The sequence below is a fragment of the Helicoverpa zea genome, chromosome 2 (genome assembly GCF_022581195.2).
Source record: "Helicoverpa zea isolate HzStark_Cry1AcR chromosome 2, ilHelZeax1.1, whole genome shotgun sequence".
Taxonomy (NCBI): Eukaryota; Metazoa; Arthropoda; class Insecta; order Lepidoptera; family Noctuidae; genus Helicoverpa; species Helicoverpa zea.
Genome location: NC_061453.1, coordinates 5331722 through 5357971, shown reverse-complemented (window position 1 = coordinate 5357971; position 26250 = coordinate 5331722). Strand labels below are relative to the sequence as shown.

Sequence of the window (26250 nt, the reverse complement as noted above, 5' to 3'; positions counted from 1 at the left end):
ACTAATTGAAATACAATCTAAAATAAAATTCCTTTAATCTTGTTAAAATCAGATAATTCTTATACGAACACCAGCTGGTTTGTAGCGCAATTAAATCGCGTTGAGTTAGTTGCTGCTGACCCTGTGCGCTCTAATGTGTGATGCAAACGGGCCTTAACTAGCGTAGCATGTAGCAAGTGTGAAATTCTCGTACAGCGATCAATAGTGTACGAGGGCATTAAATTTTTACAGTTGGCCGCGTCGCTGTCCATCGGCGCCCGAGTTTTATTGATTTGACATTACATTCCCCATGAATGAACTAGTTAGTAAGATGCCAATCTTCAGTTTTTGTTTTTCTTCTAGACGTATTGTATTTCTTCAACTAAAATTTGGTTTTGGGAAATGCTGAGAAGAGTTTAAGATAAAAAATTGATTTATTTGTATTTTTTTTACACGTTGTCTGAAAAGAAGAAGTAAATATTTTATGTTCCCAGTTTATCCTAGTTTAGAGTTATCCTATTGTATAAAATTTTCCGTCCTACGCATTCAAGGTTTGCTATTTTTTGAAACTGTAGTAGTTAGCGAAGTAGATGCCTATTTTCATCATGTATTTCTAAGACGATCTTATCACTTGTGTAAGACATCGTGAATGGTAGATATGATTTTATAATATTTATAAATAGTAAGTATTTCCTGTGAATAAAGGTAGCAAAAATAAATTATGAAAGAAGCCTACAGATATTAGATACCTCCTTAAGTATATCTTTACTCTTCAATTTCTGAATTATCATATTGACCTTTCTCCACAATTGTGTTAAGGGTTTCAGACCCCGTGTCCCGTGTCCTTTTGGCTAAATAAAATCTTTGCAATGAGCGTATGCCGTCTGACCTCTGTGATGAACTTATCAAAATACCCTATACTATGGAAATACCCTCATGCTACAAACTTAAAAAAAAAATGGGCAAAAGATCGAAGAAAGTTCATCAAATTCTTATTTTGTAAAGTTACTAACAACGCCTGCCGTTATTTCAATAACTTGTTTTGTTTACATAATGTCTGTTTCATATATAAGATTAACATACCTAGGTACATCTCTCGCAGTTCTGCTTACTAAACTAGACTTACAGCCATTCCACCCTTTTCAGATAAACAACTTCTATTCTTGTGGACTTTATAACAATCTTACTTTGAATATATGTATAATATATTCCTCCCAATACCACATAGGACCCAAAATACTTAGTTTAAATGTTACTTTCTTCTTATTAAGACCACTCTTCAAGAAAACATTCGTGATAATATAACATACAATATCTTATCACATACAAAGTTTAACACAATTTTAAAAATAACATTTTAACAAGGGACACCAAATAATTATAGACCTAGAACCTCAATTTCCTGAGCTTTTAATCTTGTTAATATCACAGCATTATATTTTTATATATATTTATTTATATCTTATTATAACGGTCTACTTTTTGGGGCAGCTGTTTGCTTGCCTACATCAATGTCAAACCAGGTTTCATTACATTGTTTCATAAATTACACTAATTATTCAAAACCTTCCCACATATTTTCATTATTAATTTCCCTCACAAAAGCATGAAAAGACAATAGGAAAAACATAGATTAACAATATTTTGTTAGGAATATAATCAAATAATTAAAATTGTTTGTAAAAATCCATTATTGTCTTTGGTACCTAGAAGATAAAGTCTTGCTTAGGCATACTGGGGAGACATTAGCAGTCGTTGGCGCGCTAAAACACCATGAACCATCGTGGTTGACTTAAAGGCTAAAGTCATATTTGCTTTGCATAATTACGAAATATACTTTATTTTTATACCATGCTATTTACAAGGCTATACATAGCGCTTTCCATTTTAGAATCAATTTTCATTTTAGAATCAATTTCTAAAATAGGTACCTACACAAGTTTCAGGACGTACCTAAAACTTATAATTTTATGTAATTTACAGGTTTGTAAATTAGTCAGATAGGTACTCTCTTTAGTACAAACAAATTAAATTCAGTGTTGAATCTCATCGCAATCTGCTTTCTGGAGTAACATTGCTAAAATATGGCGTCGTTGATTTAATTTACCGACGAATTGACTTTAGCTTTACCTATTTATTTGTCTGTGGAAATCTAAGCGTTTTGAATATTGGTGACGAATTAAGAACAGAAATTATAAAGCTAGTTTAACACCTTGAATGTTTCAATTTAGGTACATATAATAAGTATTCATTTTGTATAGGCCAGTACTGGCGAAAAACTTTCAACAACATAAGACCGACATGTGTGCACCTTTCCGATCACATTACCTGACCACGGCCTTAGACAACACTGAAACGACTGCGGAAGGTTTCAGAAACTTAATTTATGACTGTTACGTCGACTTTTACGATTAAGACATAAACTTGCAACTTAATATGCTAAGCAGGAAATTAATAGCCAGTAACTTTGATGTAATATTTTATGACAGACGAAAAGCTTTTCATAAGACACCTACACATGTACCTATGTACCTCAAAAAAAGAAAAAAAAATCTTGCAATTTCAAATCCCTACTAATATTATAAATTCGAAAGTAACTCAGTCTGTTTGTTACGCTTTCACGTTTAAACCACTGAACTGGTTTTAATAAATTTGGTACAGAGATAGAGTTGACCTTAAGAAAGAAAATAGGATAGTTTTTATCCCGGACTTTTGATGAATTCTCTTGGAAACGCGATATTACCGAACTCTACGCGGGTGAAGCCGCGGGCGGAAGCTAGTTTTATATGAGGAATTCTATATGAGCCCCAATTAGGCAGGCGTTATAATCGATTGACCATAAGTAAAAGGACGACTAAACATGGCCTGCTATCGATGGACAAATCCAAGACATCATTTAACTCCTAAACGCCAGCAGGTCAACCTATCCGAATCTGTCAAATTTTACCAATCGAACTGCTAACCTTCCACTATTGTGATAAGGCTGAAAATCTATTTGACAGATCGAGCTAGGTGAATGTGCTGTAGGTCTGTAGGTATATACCTCAGAGAAGAAATGACATTATTCCCTCCAAACACTGGAGTAATAGCAAAGTTTAATCCATATTAAATTATATTTTTCTTCAAGAGACGTTGACTCTCTACAGCTTATACCTTCGAACCAGATTAAAACTGAAATGAGGTGGTAACTCCTTTGTGTGTACTTACTTTATAATCTGTGGTCGGTCAAGCTAGGATCACAGAATTTATACAACTGGAAACTGGAATAGTAAAAGGTTCGTTGACTTGCAGAAAATAAATCTTTTGTAAACAGGTTATGTTACTGTCTGTTTAAAATAAGAAATATCTATCTGATAAATATTGAGATAATTTTAAAATAAAGTCGTATTTCCAAACCTTTAGTTGTCAGAGTTTCAAAAGTATTTCAATGTTATAAATACAAAATAAACAAATCTCAATATAACTTATTATTCAAAATAAATAAATAACTCAAATAACTTGGGCGTACCCTTTCAAATTAATATCCAAAATTGGCAAGTACAATATCAAACTTTTCAAAGTGTGCAGATAACAATAGATTTTCTCCTTAAATACTTAAATACATCATTACATTAGCATATTCCGTAGACTGCAGATTGATAGTAGCTCAACTAGCTCATTATAGTAAGTAGGTTGCATACAAAATGGCGGGGTGGTCACTACACAATATTGTGCCATAGAGCCCACTCAGGTGTGACGTCACAGAACGCTTCACTCAAGACGTTAATCATAGACAAGTCAACGCGAAGTAGGTCGTGAACACATGTCGTCCACACAATGCAGACTAAAGCCGCCCTAATAGATGGGAGGATCTACCGCCGCGGTAACTAATGACTTGATTAGCACATAAATAATTACACTAATTAACACTCGAAGCGCCCTGACGGAAATTGTTATTTATGCCCTTTGTTTCGTTTCATTTGTGGTCTTATTTTGGCTGTCTCATACACGCAAGTGATTTCTTTTCCCCGAAATAACCGTTTTTTTTTCACTAAGCTAGTATTTCTTATTTTAGTTTTACGTGCATATTCGATTCTATAAACAGTTAAAGTTTTGAAAAAATATTATTTCTGCTATGTTTTTAATTCACAGCGAATAACGCGATCAGCGAATAATCGCTTTTCTCTTAATTTAGACAGTAAAGATACTTGGTTGTTTCAGTAACAGGTGCAATTTATTACCACCGAAAATGGTGATCACGAGTGCAAATGTCACTACTACTGTCAATGCACGAGTCAAAGTCCTTGTATTTGCTCACAGAAGAGCGCATATATGTACTTCTTTGTCAACAGAAACAAGACAGTTGAATTTATTATCCAATATCTACACACACACACACACATATAGACATATATCACAATAATCATGAGATGAATATAAAAAGGGATAGCCGATGACCTGTTTACTCTCATCTGAAACGCAATTGAGGGTTAATGGCCCGCAGCCTAACCCTTCCGTAAAGTGGAGTTGCCGTGCCGAGACTAAAACAATCTTACTGATTTTCACTTCAAAATAATCCACTCATATTGTTTCCTTTTTCAATAAAATGCATATATTGTGTTATTTCGTTATTCCCGCTCTTATGAGATTTCTCATCGCAAAGGCTCATATTTTGCTACGTCACTTACCGCTGATATTTTTAAATTTAAATTCCCCTTGGCCTGTATTTTGTTTTGTAATACGAAACGGGTGGTTCTTTCGTTGTTCTCTGTAATTAAGGGGTGGTTTCATCATGTTACTGAATGCCGAAACTGTTGAATGGCGTTTGTGTTCATTGAAGATACCACGAGGATAAATAAAATGTGTTTTATTCTGAAATTCATTGGTATGTTGATTCTACGCCAGCTTAACCATAATATACCTACGTAGTTCATTTTATTGGTTTTTCTGTCAAATGCTAAAACTGCCATTAATATAAGCCTACAGATCTCATAAAAACTACGTTTTCGAATTCATGACATTGCAATCCTACTTATATTATAAATGTGAAAGTTTGTGAGAATGTATGGATGTATGTTTGTTATTCAATCACGCAAAAACGGTTGAACCGATTTGATTGAAATTTGGCATGAAGATAGGTGATACCCTGGATTAACACATAGGCTACTTTTTATCAACACACCACGCGGGCGAAGCCGCTGGCGGAAGCTAGTATATTATAAATGAAGTCACTAAAAGTAGATTTTCAAAATGTTTGCGGGCAACGTCAGATGTCGAAGATAGTAACCAATATTTGTATTATTGGAACCAATAATTGAATGTGCACATTTAATTTTGGCCGCTCGGTCAAAAGTAATAACGTTGACATTTCACTTATTTAATTAGATAGCCATCATCATTACGCCCCCTGATGTGCACAATGATAATTTAAATAGAGTTTCACGTAAAAATTACAGTATTTATTCCGAATAAGTAGTAGGTATGTGGTAATTCTTTTTATACTTGGCGAAATGATAAAATCATTCTGTGAGTTTCTGTTACTCAGACACAAGAACATCATTCTTATTTAGGTATATAGTTATCATATACTACTGAATATAAGCCTATCCTAAAGGCTTTTACAATTCCGCAAACATCAGAGATATCGGAAAGCCTTTTTACCCTTTATATTGTGAAAAAAGTTAATAAAACTATTCATATCAAAACGACATTAGATCTATATCATACATTATCCTATGGCCCAACTGACAAAGAGCCGCGACATTTACTACAAGCCTTAGCTTTCCGAACAATATCATTTCTCATACACGCCTTATCGCAAATGGTCTTGATTGAATAATGTCGGGTAAGTCGATTTTAAACACTATTGAGTTACGCTGCCTAAAAGGATTCCGGCCGGTGCGACCTTTTCCAGCCAAGGAGGTATCATACCGAATAATTACTTGTAAGACTTTCCAGTGCTTGGTTTAAAGGGACCTAGAGATCTTGTAACCAATAGCAAATTCGCAACCATAATTTGATTACGTGGGCTATTGGATTTCGGGCAATTATTACATGTAATATAAGGGAGACTAGTAGATAATAGAATTTTTGAATTGGCATCACTTGAGCTCGCATATTATAGCCCGGTCAAAATAGACATTTGAAATAACAAAAATTCCCACAAAGCTGGTTTTTGGTGGAGAGCTAGATTTGATCATTATAAATAAAATACTAAAAGTCCCCATCGATCCCATGTGTGCGTCAAAAGTTATTCGAGGTCAAATGTCAAAATTTTTGGTTTTTTGTGTTTTTTTCGAAAACGGTAAGTTTTATCAAAAAAAGACACCAGACCAAAGTTGTAGATCTTTAAATTTTCTACAAGAATGGCATTAACAGTTTTCTCATAAATCTTACCATTCCTGAGATATCGCGATTCAAAAAGTCACACTACACATGATATGCACATACAAGCCACGTATGTACGACGGCTGCCTTTAAGTTTTGTCGTTTGAAATAAGTATAGACAATCTAATAGGTTAATACCATTTATTGTTTTTCAGAGAATTCTCCGCAATATTTAATGCACTTTTGCATGCATTAAACCCAGTTCTTGAAATATTTATTCCATTCTGAAGTGGGGGTAGTCAAATTGGCCGATTTGTATGAGTCAACAGCTTTTTCAGGTGTGCTGAAACGTTTACCACGAAGACTTTACTTAATTTTGGGGAATGTAAAACAATCGTAATGCCCACGGATCCATGTCACGGTATGTTACATGTTGGTCTGCGACAATTAACTGCCGCATAGCCTCGATATTATCTTGGGTCATATGGGGTTTTGAATTACCTTCACGTGGCTTGTCGCTAAGGCTAGATTGCCCACTTTTAAATCCTAAATATCAGCGTACTGCAGTCCTAAGGCATGGTTCTGCATTACTAAACACAGAACAAAATTTTTTCAACCGCTGAAGTCGCGCACAATCCGCTTTAAAGTGTAAAAAATTATCGCATGCTAATTTTCCTTCGACATTTCCATTTTTATCCAGAAGACTGGGGTTGGAAATTGATACATAATATCTGGACCCTATTAAAACTTTACTCCCACCTGCTCCAGAAAAACTCCTGACATTATTTTTTGCAATTGCAAAAATGATTGTAGTATCAAATCATCCTCCAAGCCCTTTTCCCAACTATTTTGAGGTCGGCTTCCAGTTTAACCGGATGTAGCTAAGTAGTCCTTTACAAGGAGCGACTGCCCTATCTGACCCCCTTAACCCAGTTACCCGGGCAACCCAATACTCCTTGGTTAGACTGGTGTCAGACTTACTGGCTTCTGACTACCCATAACGACTGCCAAGAATGTTCAATGACAGCCAGAACCTACAGTTTAACGTGCCATCAGAAACACAGTCATTGGTGTCCAAGATATGCTTAGGAAGTACATACAAACTTAGAAAAGTTTCATTGGTACTTGTCTGACCTGGAATCGAACCCACTCATACTTGAGAGGTTGGTTCTTTACCCACTAGGCCACCACGAGTTTTTGTATGAATCTGATAAATCTAAAACAATCACAATAATAGTTAACCCAATAGTTAATATCAATAATGACATCATATTAGAACTTGACGGCAATTATTCCCTTAAACTATCCTAAAATTGTCATGACAGTTAGTGGAGTAGGTCTACAGGGGAAACCACGATAAAAAAAACGCGCCGAGTATACTACCTCACAGGTGGCGTGGAAATGTGTGCATGTCATGTATGGAATATACTTTGAAGCGCGATATCTCAGGAATGGTAACATTTAGGAGAAAACTGCTAATGCCATTTTTGTATAAAATTGTATAATCTACAATTTTAGTCTGATGTATTTTTTTGATAAAACTTACCGTTTTCGAAAAAAACACAAAAAACCAAAAATTTTGACATTTGACCTCGAATAACTTTTGACGCACACATGGGATCGATGGGGACTTTTAGTATTTTATTTATAATGATCAAATCTAGCTCTCCACCAAAAATCAGCTCTGTGGGAATTTTTGTTATTTGACCACTACTTTTATGTCTATTTTGACCGGGCTATAATATATAAAAAGACACAAAGCTGAACGACATTGGTTTTAAAGTTCTGAAAATAAGAATATAGGTATAATTTCCTTTTATTTTATTTCAAATTATCGTATAATGTTAAGCTCGGAACCCACCGCTTCGAGCCAAGTTAATTGCCGCACAAAAGACCAAATTACACAAAAGAAAAATTCAATCAGATTTAATTTTCATGAAAAGGATGAGGAAATTCGAAGGATTACAAAATCCATTGTAGAGAAAAAAGGAATAAATCCATTGAGCAGATTCAATAGATTATGATAATAACAGTTGGGAATTCTATAAGGAATGAGCTAAATACGCAGGATTGCGCGACTTGCCTGAATTCCATCAAAATTACTTAATTTAATTCGTAAAATACGTTAACAAGGCTTAGAAGAATTCCTAACATTTGTTGCGCACGTAACTGACGTATTCTATCTTTAAACTATTTTAAGAGGATTTGAATACTGAGAGCAGTTAAACATAGAATTACTATTCTCTGAAAATAAAATCCATTTACTGTAGTAAAAATAATGTGCGATCTCATAATGGTCTGTCTACTTATTATAAGACTCACAATAAAAGGCTAATAACAATGTTGCTCGCCTAATTTTAGTTAATCTTTGTATAACAATTCACTTATCATCTTAGTATTCATCAATCAATTAAATAATGCTTTTATTTTTTGACACATCTTTCAGCAGTAATAACCTAAAGTGTGCAATTGTCATATTTGAACGTAGCTGAAGTCTTCAATTATAATTTAGCTTAAAAAGATTATTCTCTAGAGATATAGAATATAAAGTATAGATTTATAGAATGAGTCTTCAAAACTGCGAATTTCAGTCTGATACTATTTTTCGATATCGTAAATATCTATCTTATTTACTTTATGTTACACACCTATATCTATTTTATTCAATCTGCGTGATAAAACCAAGATTTTGTTACTATACTTATTTTACAGAAGTGAAAAAGATTTTCTAAGGTTCATTTTTTTCCAAATCCCAGCAAAAGCAACCAACTCAAAAAATGATTTTATTTTGGTAAACCTTGATTCTTTGATAACAAACAAACCACACGCAAATGAGGCGGAAGCTCACAAAAAATATTGTTCTACCACATACAATAAACAGAAAAAACTCTAACAATGTAACAAATTCACAGAGTTTATTTTGAAAAAGGTAAATCACATATAGCACAATTAGCTTCCTCGATGCTAAAATAAGCAACAACGGACACAAAAATAGACTAAATTGTACCCGCACTTCATGAGGACATCTTGATAAACAAGATACGTATCAAAAGCGAATGATTGATGACTATGTGCAAAGGATGAACGTGATTTGTGACGTCACCAGCACTACCTATCCTCATGTAGATTGAACGGAAATCGTTTTAGTATAATCTGGAATTTCCATCACAATATGTTAACCCAACGTGCTTTTGTGACTTGTGAGTTGTGACCTACTTTACTGGAAATGCGTAGTGGACGTTAAATATTTTGATAAACACAATTCATGGAGATTATTTATTTATACCTAAGTTTGTTTTTGGGTGGGAACGTTTTTGAATTAATTATTTTCTGGCGATATTAAAAAGACGTTTTTTTTACCAAGGAGCTTAGTTTTTATGGCCTACATAATTATGTTACTTTTGCTTACAGTTCACCAATATATTTAATAACGTGAGGATCTTCATAGTATTACGATCTTACGGTAACGTGTTTGTTCTAAATGCCTAAAGCCTCAGCACATTGAAACGGAGATATATAGCAACCTATCAGTAACAGTAGTTTACAGGGCTTCCACTAAAATGCTGAACTAAAATTTTAAAGGCTCTACATTTATTAAAGTATTGAGTCATTAGTTACAGTTATAATTACATATAAACTTCTAGATAATCTTCACGCTTAAGCACTTTGTTTTAGGTCGTTTTTCGTCCCCATAGGGTTTTCTGTATCATTTTCAAAAAAATACTTAATATCGTGTCTCTGTTTTTATGTCTTTCAAACGAGTAACTATGGAACAGTGTTAACAGACATTTTGTCATATTTTACTGTGACATTTGATTGTGGTTTCGAAATAAGACAAACTAAGTTTAAACTAAGTAAATGAAAGTTGGTTTGTAACAATACCTCGAACGGTGAAACATCAAGCTTTCGAAGCCACAAGTCAGGCTTTTGAGAGTTTGCTTTCTGCGTTTATTATAAATCAAAGCCATTGTTTCATAAAATAAACATAACTTCTTCGTCCCTCTCTCCCTCTCTCTTTGCCCTTAAATATTAATACGGAAAGTTTCTTATACTAATCAACTGTAGGTACCTTACCTACATTAAACTAAAATAATAAAAAACCGTTTAAAAACTGATGAATTAGTTAAAATAAACGATGTAAAATTCTGCTAAATAAAAAATATTGTAAAAAGTTTCTGGCATCTATAAACTACATAAGTATCTGGAGCCAAAACAACTATGTTAAGAAATAGCATTAAGCTAGTTACGAAGACAAAGAAAATTAGATACATGAAAGATCACGTAATTGAGGTACAGATTAAGTAACAATGCCCTCGATGCAAATCCCCCAGTCTAACATAAGTTGGTAACTTAATAAATAACTCCGAACGGAGCTAAGCTCAGTAAGCACACAATGATTAATCAAAAGTTCAACTTTAACCATTCTAGACGTAATTTAATGGTTCTGAGCATTTCAGCAAAAACTCATTGTACCACACACGGCGAATTGAGCATTAAAGTAAGAAGTTTCTCTTTAAAGACTTTTGCGTACAGTTGTCGTCACTGGAGCCGAGTTTCGTTTTGTAATTGATCCTACCTTTTATTACGACTTAAGTCCCTTTCATTATTAATAAAGTGGAACATTCATCATATCTCATTTAATCTAATATATTTTTATTAACCCTGTCATCTATCTATCCTTACTAATATTATAAATCGGAAAGTGAGTTTGTTTGTTTGTTTGTTTGTTTGTTCCGCTTTCACGCCGTAACTACTGAACCGATTGCTTTGAAATTTTGCAGACGTAAAGTTAGAAGTCCGGATTAAATAATAGGGTACTTTTTATCCCGAAAAAAATAGATATTCCCGAGGGAAAACAAAAATATTGTTTGCTTGATGGATGGATTGTAGATGGCGCTGTGTGTCGTTTAAAACAAGATAATATATTGCAAACGAATATAAACATGTAAATTTAGAAGCTAAATGATACGATAATGAATCCCCGAAAATGAGGAATTCCCGAGGGATGATGTACAATTTGTTTAATCGTCTAAACTGTTTTTTTTTACATCTACTTATATATTGCAAACGAATATGAACATATAAATTTAGAAGCTAAATGATACGATAATGAATCCTCGAAAATGAGGAATTCCCGAGGGATGACGTACGATTTGTTTTATCGTCTTAACTGTTTTTTTTACATCTACTTATCCTGAATTAACTATAATTCAACGAATTACTAATTGGTATAAGTATTAGTTAAGTTATTTCGTTCTTGAGGTATGCGATAGATGGCGCTGGGTGTTTTTAAAACGTGGTAACGATGTGTTTTTAAAATACATAAGAAGTGGAATGATAGCTTTTTAAAACGTGGTGACGTTGTTTTTTTTAAGATACGTAAGAAGTGCAATGATATCTCGCGCTTTAACCTGTAGCTCATTGTTCAATCGCGCTCTTCCCGATAGCTCGATAGATGGCGTTGTGCTTTTCTGTATCGTGGTGTTAAGGTTCGCCGCGAATTAGTCTGTTTTGAAATCAGTGGGGCCCAGTAGCGCCAGGGCCAGCCGCAGCTGCGGGTTGTTCGAAAGAGGTACCGCGGCCCTGGTATATATAAGGCCTAGGACGGAACACGACGATTTTAGTCAGTAAGAGTCTGACACTCCCTCACCGCTGCTAACCCACAGCGGGAGGGGTGAACCGAATTCCACGCGGGCGAAGCCGCGGGCGGAAAGCTAGTCTAAATAAATAAATGCTATTCATAGCCTGACCTAGTCCCATTTCTCTCAAGTGAATCTAAACTTAGAATTAAATTATTAAAACTAAGTACGATTTCCCTTGCGACTCAATAAGTCGCATAAATCCGAACACATTTGCATACCTAAATAAACAACGTCATCTTTTCCTAGAACCTTTACAGATTAGTCTAGAACTATATTCTGAAAAAGTCCCATTTTTAATACCCGCTGCGAGTTGACAGAGCGAAATAAACCATTTTCAGCTGCCACAATAAATGCAGCCGTTCGCTACGAATCGGGCTGTACTTAAGAGCCCGTAAACGATAAGTCATTGAGGCTTTTATCGGTTTTAGCTTGAACTGAATAAGTCGACTTCGGGCTATCTGGAGTAACGATCTATTTGGTGACGGTCGAAAATATTATAGACCTGAGTATAACGTTATTCGTTTAATATGTTCGTCAAAATTGTGTCAAGAGATTTCTTTGGTTGTCAATTGTTTACATCGGTTTATTTATGAAGGGCTATCAGTAGGTTTTTTTAGTTATTTGAGTTGGGATTGTAGCTTCTATGTGTTTATGTAAAAAGTATTTCAGTGCCAAATATTTAGGCAAATGCTGGACTTGGGCTAAGTAAGTGAATAGCTAAAAGGTATATTTTATATAAGATTAGATTAATATCAGTAAACTAAACTGTTTATTGTGCAAATGCACCTGTCAAAAACGCAAATTTCATTTGAATTAGAAAATATTTTCTAGTCGAATAAACAATGAATATGTTAGCCAATGTCGGCGTTGCATAGACTCAAAGCGGTTAGTTCACTCATCGCTCTAGTGAGCACAGGCCCACAGGCTTCACAAATACTCTTCATTTTCAACGTATTTTGCGTTGACTTTATATTTATCGGGCCTATTTAATTTATTCATAATAAATTCTACATTCAAAAATGTAATTTCATATTTTCCTAAAAACGAAATAAATTAAAAAAAATCGGAGATACAGAAATAAGTTCCTCTAGGAGTCTAGACCACAGATACTAAAAACTTTATGCTTTATCCTACATATAATGAAAGAGTCCCAAAACTACACTCAGCGGCACGGAATCTGGCCCAAGCACATTTTGGCCTTATAACCATTATTTAAATGAAAAATCAGAATTTATATTTTAAAATTGTTTAATTTACTCATTTTCCAATAGAAAATGACTAACAAACAACAGAATTATGAGGATTTACATTAAGTTTCATTGAGTTAGAAAACAGAGTCCTTTACCGCAATAATCACCATAAACTTTTAAATTCAACATTTTTAACAAAAAATAAAGTTATCGAATTTTAATAATGGATGTTTCTTCCTCTTGATCTGATGAAGGCTTGCATACGATCTGGCAACCTCTGGATCGTGTTTTTTATCTCCACTTGGGATATCTCCTCCATGGCAGCTACCAGCGCGGTTTTCAGTTCACTGAAAGTCCGTGGTGGGTTACGACTTGCTTGGACCTGTCTTTTAAGCATGTTCCAGAAATGTTCTACAGGATTCATGGCTGGGTTTCTTGCAGGCCAGTCCAATTTTTGAATACCGACCTCGAACAAGTAATCGGTTATTCAAAGAGCTGTGTGAGGTCGAGCATGGTCTTGCATTATACGAAATTCTTCACTTCCTATGAATCCCTGACAGGTTAAAACATGATTTAGAAGGATCTCTTCAATATACCGCACTGTTGTCAGACGACTTTCGACAACCAATAATTCAGTACGGGCTTCTGAACTTCTGCCTCGACAAACCAAGATGGACCCACCATGAAAACCGACTGTTTGCTTAGTAGTGGTGCGAAGAAACCATTGTCCGCGCTTTCCCCATCCACGTTCACGGCCGTCTGGAGCTCTTAGGACGACTCTGCATTCATCGGTCCATAAAATTTTACTCCAATAGTCATGCGTCCAATTTTCATGTTCTCTTGCAAACCTAAGTCTGGCTACGCGATGGTGCGGGAGGAGTTCCGGGCCTCGAGTTGGTCTTTGAGCACGCACATCCCGTTCCTCTATCCTTCTTCTTATTGTGCACTTACGGACGTTGACTTCTCTTGCTGTTTGCAAAGGCTGGCGTATCTCTAATGCAGTGAGTAACCGATTTTTCATTTTTGCACGTACGATAAATCGGTCGTCGTGCGCCGACGAACACCTTACACCTCACTTTCTGGTCTTCTTGTGTAAAGGCCAGTCTGGTCATGCATTTTCTATGCATATCTTTCACTTATACGCGGTGCACTTAAAGTTTCAACCATCTTCCACTGCGTACGCCCTTGACGTCTTAGCAACACTACTTGAGCAACTTGAGCTGCAGTAAGGGTAATTTTCAGATCAAATTGTGAGAAAAGAGAAACAAAAAACGATCATAATCATTAATTTTTTTTGGAACGTGCTTAGTACTTCGGCAATTTCTATCTGAATTTAAACTTAACTTTCTGATTTGTGTTCCAACAACGGAATCTGCTTCTAGTGTTATAAAAGTTAAACAGACTCACATTTTTCTGTATTTTAATTAACAAATACGAAAGGACAGACAAAATGTCATATGAAATTAGAATTTACAACAGCTATCTGGGCTGATATCTACTTCTGTTTGTTTGGGCCAAATTCCGTGCCGCTGAGTGTAGTTTAGAATAAAGAATTTCAATTTCGATAGAGCTCAATTTAGCAACAGTACGGTTCAATAATGTGGGCAGTCAAAGCCGACCCGTATCCAGCGCAGAAATTCGCAGTATTTCAATAGACAAGGACTTTACGAATTAGGATTTATTGCTATTTGTTATAAATAAACAAACGGAGGAACATATTTTATTCTTAGACGCCTTTCGCCTAGTCTATTTTTATAAAAACAAGGACGCTAATGTTTAGCCAAGAATGTGCTACACTTTCAATTCAAAAGACACTTTTTTCTAACTTTGTGGCCATCGTTTCTTTAACCCCGTAAAGAGCATGTACGTAAAATATAATGTAAACAAGACACGATTATTTCCTAAATTCAATCTCATTCACTTGATGATTGTTCCATTTTTCCAAATCCTCTTTACCACTTAAACCCTTTCTCGTCACCCTTGGGACTCGAAGCTTTTCTTCGTATTGAGTGGCGAACCTTCGTTCACCAGTTACATGGCCCATTGATGGAACTCATTGGCAGATTGATAAAACTCTTATAGTTCGGCCATTCAGAGAATGCGTTCCTGACACGTCGCGATTGAACTGACGACGTAATAACATTCATTGATTATTGATATAATAATGTTGTTTTAATGCTCCTCAATTGTTAAAACGGTAAACAACCAGCAAAAATATTTTTATCGTAACTGCAACGCCATTGCAAAGTTACGTCGTCAGTTCAATCGCGACGTGTCAGGAACGCATTCTCTGAATGGCCGAACTATAACTCATATGAATTTCCTAAAAGAGGTTGTCTTCAAAGATTATATCGTAATCACGATGTAACTGTCATTAAAGGAGATATTGCGGTTTTTCGACTCTTGTTATAACATTATATAGTGAATTATACTTTAAGAAACCTCTTTTATTTAATAATGCATCTATAGATACATGAATCAACAAACAAAATAGGTTTCAAGGTAAGATATGTTGCCTAAAATAAAATTGGGGTAGGAGAATAATGATGATGAAAAGATATATCGAGATCCACTGTGAACAGTAGTCAGCTAAAAGTACCCATAAATAGGTACGTTATTAGATATAATATGACTATTATAAGATAAATAAAGTGACAGTTATAAACTAGTTGCTTATGAAAGTCGACTAAATTAACATTCCATATCACTATAATATTAATTTTCCTGACATAGAAACCTACATTTAATCTGGGAAAGTTCTAGACGGTAAAGCATTTGTTTATAAAGCAGCGTGTCCCTTTTAGAACTCGAAACGTAATAAACCCTACATAATACTATAATTGTGCTTGAAAGGCCTTCTAAATCAATTCAACATTAGAGATATACTTTCCTGTAGATTATATTATCCCTTTCAGCTTTTCCGACGCCGACGAAGTGAAAATGAATGAGAAAATGTAAGAAACCGGCGGCGATCCCGTAATTATCTGTACCCTTATTAGTGAGTTCGCAATTGAGCCGTGCCCATGAGTCAATAGGCTTTTACTAGACTAAAACAATTACCTGTCTAACGCAGAATGACTGTGTTTCTTTTAGAAGTAATGTCTGCACACGGTGGTGTTCGTGGATCGTGTGTGTGGATCCCTAATCTGTTGTTTATTTTTCTGAAATTATCATTACAGCATCTCTCTATTCTCTCGTTAAGCGAAAGTCAGTCAGGCCAGTAATTTCACATATATTACACAAAAAAAATCTTCTTTGCTCTTCATACTAAAAACATAATATCACAAAGCCTGTTCATAATTAATTTCTATAGAACAACTTATGCTCTAAGTTTAGAAAGGTTTAATTTTCGTATTGGATGTCAATATCTTAATCAAGAACAGTAAAATCAATTATTCTGTGAGAAAATGAACAATTAAATGAAGTAGGTCTAAGGAATAATTGCGCTTAAAGGTTTGAACAGTCTTTCTATACACATTGACTCCTAAAACTTAGCCTAGCCTGTGAGTAAAAGCCGCCTTTGTTCCAAACTCCGTCTGAGTTACAATTATATACAACCGCTAACTTTGCACGATTTTCAAAACCTATTATTGCCAGGAGTCTAAAAGGACTAATCCATAAAATTATGAAAGTAAGTTCATCGTTTGCACACGCACGTAATTCTTTACTATTTAAGATTTCATGATAAATTCAGATAGGAGCAAAAATTTTTTTTTTTAAATATACAATGATGTTTAGATTTGATGATGACCATGGCTAGTAATTTATGTTCCCAATTACACAAAGCATAGTCAGACTGAGACATAATAAAGGTATAAATATTTATAAGTTATGCCCTCAGACACTAAGGGTGTAAGATATTATAGGACCCAACTATTTACATGCAGATTAACCAATTTAATTGATCGATTGAAGGTGAACACTTCCTATGTCTAGACGTGCTAAGTTAACAGGTTGTATCTAGAATTCGAAGTTTGTCATCGTTCGTTTTCTTAAAAAGGGTGACCACCTCTGCAGCACAATATTACTAAAGTATTTTTTACATACTTACTCTAAAAAGCGTCATAACAAATTCAATTTGGCAGGTTCAAAGGAATATATGATGACACAAAGTGTTGACACAGTTATCGGTTGCCTAGCAACGATTATAACATACCCAGAAAAATATTTACAACGTAGATTCTGAGAAATACACATAGTATTCCCAAAAAAACTGCTGAGTCACTAAAAAGCTTTTGATACTAAAAAGCATACTTCAACGAAATATTTACTACGCAACGAAATAATTACGCACTCTTTCCATTTTCGACGTAAAATACATAATGGTCCTTCGTAATTCAGTAAAAGTATGAATAACCGGCTTATTCGTAACTTGATTTGTAGGCTTATAAATAATAGTGATGCATACAGTTGTAATGAGTAATTTTCCAACCTTGGTGAAGTTGTATAGGGGTGTGAACACCTGCAGGTAATAAGGTAAACGTACCAATACTCGTCGGATTTCGGAAATCACTGACTTTGAAGCGCTACTGTGTGTTAAATATTCAATAGAAAATGAAAATTTTTGCATGACGTGATAGAGTATTTATTCGTTATTCTAAGTAACTAATGTTTTTTTAATCATTTTGATGGGTTTATATACTTATTAAGGCAAAAGTAAAAAAAGGACCATTTGTACCAATAGTCGTCTGATTTGTACGGATACTCGTCAAATATTCCCAGTACTCGTCAACTTTTAATGCTAATATAAACTCTCTGCTCTTGAACATAAGGTTCAAGTTATGTATATTTTTTTTGTGCATGAATTTGTTAAGCATACTTGTGCCTTTGAAACATTGGGTAGATAGATAAAAAACCAAATCCCTATTGAGAATAATAGGTCATAATCTGTTAGAAGAGCAGGTATTCAATAAAACAGATACATAGTTGCATTTTAATTTATATTCCTCTCTATCTATCAAACGATTGGAATCACAAAATCAGTCTATAAAATATATGTTGTATTTCTTAATCATAATAACAATGCAGTAATGTGCATATGTAGCACGAGTAAAATAATTACTATTAAAATATTTAAATCGTAAAATAAAATAATTAGTTTTCACAAAACATAAAAGCCATATTCATTTAGCTTTCCGTAAAATAATTACTAACATTCATAGATATGAAAGTAAGGTTGTCATTCATCAAAACTTCTGAACTGCTTAGTACGATTAGCCAAAGTCTCTATAGACAGTTCAAACTGTCTTAAAGGTATCAATAAAAAAAAATATGATTAGGTACAACTAAGCGTTCAAACCCAATAATAATAATATCTAATAAGCCCCACAGGGCATCCGAGGCGGATGACGGGGAGTAGCGACCCCGCGGGGCTATATATCCGAGTGCTCCAGGGAGAGTATACTGTCCCCCATCTCCGGCCTGCCGGAGTGAAGCATGACGGGGGATAGGTTTCCCGCCTCTTGGCTTGCCTTCATTGGCCGATCAGAGTGGAGTCGCTGGAGCAGGGATAGCAGCCCTGCTCGAACGGTAGGTGCCTCGTGGTAAGTGGCGAGTGGGCCGGTGGTGCTGGACCCACAGGGAGCGCGTGATCTGCCTTTAAAGTCCGCCAAGGTATCCTCACCCTTCAGCCGCTCATGTACCTGTTGCCCTCTTGTTGCGATTTAGCGAAAGATTCTCGGGGGCCCAGTAAGTGAGGTAGCCCAGTAAGTCTCCACCTGCCATTTTTACATGTATTTAATACATTGTCATCGGCAGGTGCCATAGTTCCCGTAGTTTCCCCATTCCTAGTCCATTAGCATCCCATCACAATAGCCCAAGTAGTTTTCATCCATAGTTAGCAATAGTTTAGCACAGAACCGGGGACTGTCCTTGGGTACATTTCTATAGTGTATACAGGGATAATCGTCGGTTTGTGTCACTATTTCATTAAAGTTGTCTCAAAAGGGCTTCAGCGTGTTGGTTTCGGCCCCTCGTTCACCTCCCGAAAATCCGGGACTCTATAGTCCCGAGGTCTGGTAGAGACATATAAAATATCTAATAATTAACTTCAATAATAAAATTGTAGACTTCAATGCGTCCGTATCTTGGCTACGCTTCGGTGATCTATTTGGAAAAACCGAAGGGTTTGTATGTGCAATTATGGACGAAGTTATCCTGACGAATAACTACCGGAGGTATATTATGAAAGACGGGACGGTTGACATATGTCGGACATGTCATCATCCGGGTGAGTCTATCAGGCATATTATATCTGGTTATATCTGGTTGTTCTCGTTTGGCTAACGGTGAATATTTGCACAGGCATAACCAAGTGGCCAAAATCATCCACCAGCAGCTTGCTCTTCAATACAAACTTGTAGATCTTGAGGTACCGTACTACAGGTACTCCGGCTGGCCGGAGTGAAGCATGACGGGGGATAGGTCTCCCGCCTCTGGCTTGCCTTCATTGGCCGTCCAGAGTGGAGTCGCTAGAGCAGGGTTAGTAGCCTGGCTCGGAGGGTAGGTGCCTCGTGGTAAGTGACGATTGGGCCGGTGATGCTGGACCCACAGGGAGCGCGTGATCTGCGTTTAAAGTCCGCCGAGGTATCCTCACCCTTCAGCCGCTCATGTCCCTATTGCCCTCTTGTTGCTATTCAGTGACTGATTCCCGGGGGCCCAGTAAATAAGCTGGCGAGCCCCACCTGCCATTTTAACATGTATTTTATACATTGTCATCGGCAGGTGCCATAGTTCCTCATCATCATCATCCTCCGAGCCTTTTTTTCCAACTATGTTGAGGTCGGCTTCCAGTCTAACCGGATTCAGCTGAGTAACAGTGCTTTACAAGAAGCGACTGCCTATCTGACCTCCTCAACCCAGTTACACGGGTAACCCAATACCCCTTGGTTAGACTGGTGTCAGACTTCCTGGCTTCTGACTACCCGTAACGACTGCCAAGGATGTTCAATGACAGCCGGGACCTACAGTTTTACGTGCCGAAACACACATGCCGAAACATCCGAAACACAGTCATTGGTGTCATTGAAGATATACTTAGAAAGCACATACAAACTTAGAAAAGTTGCATTGATACTTGCCTGACCTGGAATCGAACCCGCGCCCTCATACTTGAGAGGTTGATTCTTTGCCCACCAGGCCACCACGACTTTTTTCCTGGTGCCATAGTTCCTTTAGTTTCCTATATCCTAATCCACTAACATCCCAACGCAATAGCCCAAGTAGTTTTCCTCCATAGTTAGCAATAGTTTAGCACAGAACCGGGGATCATTTCTATAGTATATATATACAAGGATAATCGTCGGTTTTGTGTCACCATTTCATTAAAGTTTGTAGTTTCTTTCAGTCATGGTCTGCTATTAAAATTACGATCATGCAATCACTAAATACATTCAATTTTAAATACCTAATTTAACTTTTACTAACTAATTAACTTTACCCATCAATATCGAATACGACAAGCAAAGAAGTGACAGGGATGGACGCTATGTCATCTTAGTTTTAAAACTGATTTTAATATTTTTTGCGTCAAAACTAGTTGAATGACATAATTTTTATACAGGCGCTAATAAGGCACGTTAGGGAGACGCGGTACAATACGCGTGACGACATGCAGTTATTTCGAACAAAAAGCATAGTGTAAGAACAGTCAATTTTTGCTTGCCACAAATTGTAATCCAAGCGTAGTAGAAAAAAGGCTAGTGCTAGACCTACTTGTACCCAAAGCGGTTGATATGTATCGCGAGTCCTTAATCGAATGGCCTACAGCGGCCAATATATACCTAAAAAAACACTCGTAGAAAGTGCATACTTATAGAAAACAGGGGATTTAACCATTAAGAAACATATGAAATGAATCGAATAACATGACTGTGTACGTGCATCTAGAACCAGCAGAGTAAAATTTACCCCTAAGAAAAAGCTTAAAAGAAACGCAGTTCTATCAACAAATGTAGTCTAAACCTTAAATATGTTTGTTCTAGAGAGTTAACAATTATGTAAAAGTCCCGATGTTAGCTATTTATTCGCATTATGTACTGTAAAACACAAAATATCCTCATTATGATGAGTTTAGGTGCAACTTTTGAGCATGTCCCAGTAGTCGTCATAATAATTCTAAAATTGACGGGTTTTGGGTCAAATGGGAGTTTTAAAGTACCAATAGATGTCACATTCAAAATATATATATTCTATGTAAAAAGTATTCCAAATTGCATATTACATAGTTAGCAAATAAACTTAACTATCTAATTAAACAAAGAAACATATCACAGACCCCACTGAAGTGATGTAAATCAAAACACAAAACCACGTGCTGAGTTTCACTTTTGACAGCTGAACTTCACGAAAAAACGATTTTGTTAGAGCACACACGTTTCAAATAACATATCTTAGAAGCCATGACTGTTAAAACCCCGTATTGTCATTTCAATTGTGCAATATATTATCAACAATATGTTGACATATAAACCGGCCCATTTTAAGTTCAGTAAAAAATAATAATAAAAGTTTTTAGATTAATTGACGACTATTGGGGCATGACGACTTCACCCGCGTTTACCTTAGTACCAGGTGGAACTCGGCACGAATGTTACCAATTTCAATTAATTGCTTAGTGATTTTGAGTCATGACTGCGTTACATTGAACTTGCAAAGTTGAATGTCTTACATTTCACTTTTGTGAAAGAATTTTTATTTCTTTGCACGAATGTAAAATACGACAGATGGTCGACCTTTTTTGTGGTAGGTAGTAAATCTTTGTACTTTTCTTCTTAATGGGTAGTTTTAGGGTAAACAAAAAAAAACTTGTTGAATATAGACCTACCTTTTTGCATAAGTACTTAACATATGTTGTGAACGACATAATGCGTAACTAAAACGACCAGAACGGACTACCGGCAGCTTTTAGTAAACTATCTGTCAATTGATGAACGGATAAATCGGTTGTTGCAATCCATAGTACGAAGTATGATTAAAATTTCAACCCAAACATTTCACTTCTTTCTGTACCCACATCTCGTTTAATCACAAGATGATAATGAATCCTCCTTAGACAAAAGCTAAATTATAACCAGCCAGCATGAAAACTCAAAATTGAAAAGCCATTGTTAAATAATTATGTCTCTAAACAGACGCCATAATTGATACAGCGAGAGATCAGAGATCAGAATGTAATCCAGAGACCAACGGCTTTTTAAGCCAAGTAATTAAGACCACGCAGGCAGATTATTTCCTAAGATAAATAAAACGACCTTTCATGCTGGTTAATAAGTTTATTTTATTTGGGTCATCAACTACTTATATTTTTATTGAAAAAAGTAAGTAGGTTAACCTTAAGTAGGTAATATTGGAACGCAGTGATTAAAGGTTGAACTAATTTTCGATATAACGATTGATTAAGACGGAATTTTAATCTTGAATTCGGATTTCCATGTACCTAGTTCTTTCAGAAACATTTCAATCTTCTATGTATATTTATCACCTTCATATTAACTTCACATTAACGCCAGTGACATAAGCAGTAGTTAGTGGCATTTCTCGTAAATCCCACATACAGCATTTTTACTTAAACTTACAACTTAAAGATATTATTAGGTAGATATTTTAAGATATATTATAAATGATTAATGTTGAAATATCGAGCAGTCATAGGTCTTCACTACTCTTCAGTATTTTTCTAAGAGCTTAATAAACTTTTACGACTCTTAAAAATTTCCAAATCATCTATTTTTATGACTATTGCAGAACTCATTTGCGGGGAGTCATAACCGCGACGAAAAAATATTAAAGCTATCCGTGCATAAAAATATTATTGAATTAACGATTTATTTTCCAATAAGTTTCATGCACATTCTATAAACAGATCCGATTGCTCCAACTGTGATGCGATATAAATTAGTCGAAAATCTTCATGGGCGCTTCTGAGCAGTGCTTGATGAATTTCTGACATTGTTGACTGTCACAAATAAAGTTACGTCCCCGTGTGATAAATTAGTAGAAATTATTGAATTATTCAAACTTGATGTTATTATTAATTCTACAAACTAAACCTATTTATCTATTAAAACATGCATTTGTAGAAATGTAGCCTTCGTTTAAATCGCGTGGCTCCAGGCTCTTACGTAGATTAGTAGGCGCTCGAGAACAGATTAAATTGAACGAAACAGTTAGAAACCGCAGCTTTAGGTAATACGTACTTGAGGTATTTTAAGGTTTACAAACTTTTACAATTACTGTTACCTTCGTACCTCTGTTGGTCTTGGAAACCTCATTATGTTTCGGTTTAGAAATGTAGGTATCTATGTGCTACAGCCAAGAGGTTCGTTCAGTATCTAAAATTTGGTTTTCTATTTCATTTGCAGCAGTACTTAGGTACCTGTAGTAAGTTTTTATTTAGTGACCTTTTAATAAAATAACTGATGATCAGTTTGTGTTCCTTTAAAAAGCGATAAATGACAATCGCAGTTTTAGCGAATAACAGGAACTATAATATTTTATATACAACTTCGCAGAGTAAACTTTTTACATATCTAACACTCAAACTTGGTGATTCTGGTCTGCAAATTCATAACTGGATTTTCACAAGAGTTTCACATCTGTACCATATTGCGGGCGAACTAATATAAAAGGTTATAGAAACAAGATCCTTAGAGACTTGCGACCCGATAGTCAATAGGTCAATTCTTTTTAATATTACGCTGTTAACGTCGTTCAGTGTCGACCCTTCAGGCATTCCCGTTAATTACAAGCATTTCTTTCATCCATTAATAACCGTTATTGCTTTTTAATACTGGCACCAACTGTCCGCTTGACAGATACGAATGTAAACAACGTGGGTGCCTTGAGACTCACAAGTTTCTCCTCCCAAGACCGAATAACGGGGTGGACGTAAAGCTAATAATGTCTGGCATTCATTAGTGAACAATATTATTCGCTATTTCTAATAAGGGGCTAATCTATAGGTATGGAATACCTATTTATTTGTAAGAAAAGGTTTTTTGCCCTGCCGTGGGAAATAAAAGCAACAAGTATTTAACTAAACGCCCACACTACTTCGACTGGAGCCTTCCATTCATAATTGATACGTTACCTTTTTAGTATTTCGTGTTTATGTATCGAGTTCCTTTGAAATTCACTCGCAGTCCTAAGGGACAGCTAGCAATTTTAGCACTCTCAAGAGTTTTTACACTCATTTAGGTAGGTATTTTGGAAAACGACCCAGTATGTATATTTTATTTTCACTTTTAAAACTTTCCGAAAACCAAATATGAATATTATTTAATAAAACATTACATGGGTACCTGTGTAATTAAAAGTTACAATTAAATAGTTATAAAGATAAATTTACATACAGGCTTATTCTTCAATTAATAAAGTTAGGAATTACGTGACGGTAAGACAAATAGACGTGAATTGATTTTCTTAATGGTTGTTTGACGAACCCTTATTGAGAGGTTTGTGGACAAATACTTCGAGGGCTCTATGCCTCTACAATGCGACCAACAGATATGCAAATCAACTCAGTTAAACAATCCTATGTCTCGTACTAAATCTATCTGCAGAACTATCAGCAACTAATCTTTGAATATTCTCAACTAGTCAGACGCAAATCAGGTGATATTAGAATTTTAATTAATAAATGCAGAGGTACGTCGACGTCGCGTCTCGAGACGTTTACTTAAGCCAATTAACTAAGATCTAATTTACATGTCGGTGCTTACTCATGCTCGACACATCTTACAAACGCAACGTGTTCTTGTTCCAGATGCGCCAATATATCGTCCCCGTGCTGCTCCTAGCGATAGTGGCACTCTCCTCCAGTAATGTTCTTCCAATGTCGCTAAATGACCTCAACAGAGAACAACTCGGCTTCGACAGCCAACACAATGACAATGCATTTAGTGATAGATATCCTACAAGAAATATACTCGATGAAATATTTAAAATGTACGTCGCACAAGACAACAAACCAGAATCACGACATAATCTCCAACAAAAGTATGATGAGGACAATAATCTAAATAATGATATTTACAATATATTAAGTAAAGACGACAACTACAATGGGGAAGGTTTTCGAAAAGAACAATGGCATAACTATCCACGACAGTTAGATCGCCTCCATCAATTCTATGAACACAATGCGGATAAAAGGAACTTCGATCCCGACCCCAATAACGAAGGAAACACTGAAGAAATTGCACCTGATAATCCAGACACAAATTATATAACCAACGAATTTCAATTAGACAGTAACCCTGCTACGAATAATGTCTACGACGCAGTAATAGGTGCGACTAACCCCTTATTAATACTTAAAATGCGATTAGCACGCTTGAATAAAGATATTGATAATGCGAATGCCCATTATGCTAATCTTATAAATTCTGGACTAGAATCTAATAACCTGAGAGAGGATGAAAAGAATGAATTCAGGAATGAAAACCCCGAATCGAACGCCATTAAAGTAAAGCGGGAAGGCGTAGCTAGCTCACAGAATAACGAGTTAACAGGTGAGTTTAACACTAATTTATTTTTGTCTTTATGGGGATCGTATCTAAATAGGTAATATTGTGTAAAATTTTGGAATCACAAAAAGAAAAATTGCCTCCAAGTTGACAATATACAAAGTGATAATTATTTTTAGCGTCGATTTCGGGATAGTTCTGTCCTACGTACAGTGCAATGAAAATTTTTGAACATTCCAGACAATCCATCGCAAAATAAAACGGTGAACAAGAGGATTTTCTCGCTGTGGAGTCGTCTACAGAGCCTGAACCACAAAGGTCACGAGCTGCAACACCGGCGACATCTACACGCGTTCTACGGTCTACCTGACTCTGATGGAGGAGGGGCGCTCACGGCAGAAACCAGGGCGACACTCATGCGACCACCCGGCTCGCCCCTACGATGGGGATGAATATACTAGAATCGTTGAAGAGGCTTTGTTAAGTTTCGGTTCCTTTGCAGTTACGTGTTAGATAAATAAATGAGGAAGATGATAGGGACAAAATGGATGGAAGTAGCAAGCGTAGGTCATCTCCAAAAAATGTTGAAACATTAGCAAAAATGTTATTGGCGAAAATTGTTTCCTTAGATTCGGAATTATTTTGCGTACTGATGCGCTTTGTGGG

The 26250-nt window shown here is 35.8% G+C and overlaps 1 protein-coding gene across 1 annotated transcript in view; it reads left to right on the top strand.

Moving 5' to 3' along the window:
* Positions 1-26191, top strand: part of LOC124642680 (probable serine/threonine-protein kinase clkA) — a 42929-nt gene extending 16738 nt beyond the window's left edge. Inside the window, exons 2-3 of the mRNA XM_047181280.1 lie at positions 24882-25629; positions 25825-26191. Coding sequence (XP_047037236.1) covers positions 24882-25629; positions 25825-26036 — 960 coding nt within the window. The 3' untranslated portion in view covers positions 26037-26191. The remainder of the gene's footprint in view (positions 1-24881; positions 25630-25824) is intronic.
* Positions 26192-26250: the final 59 nt, after the last annotated feature.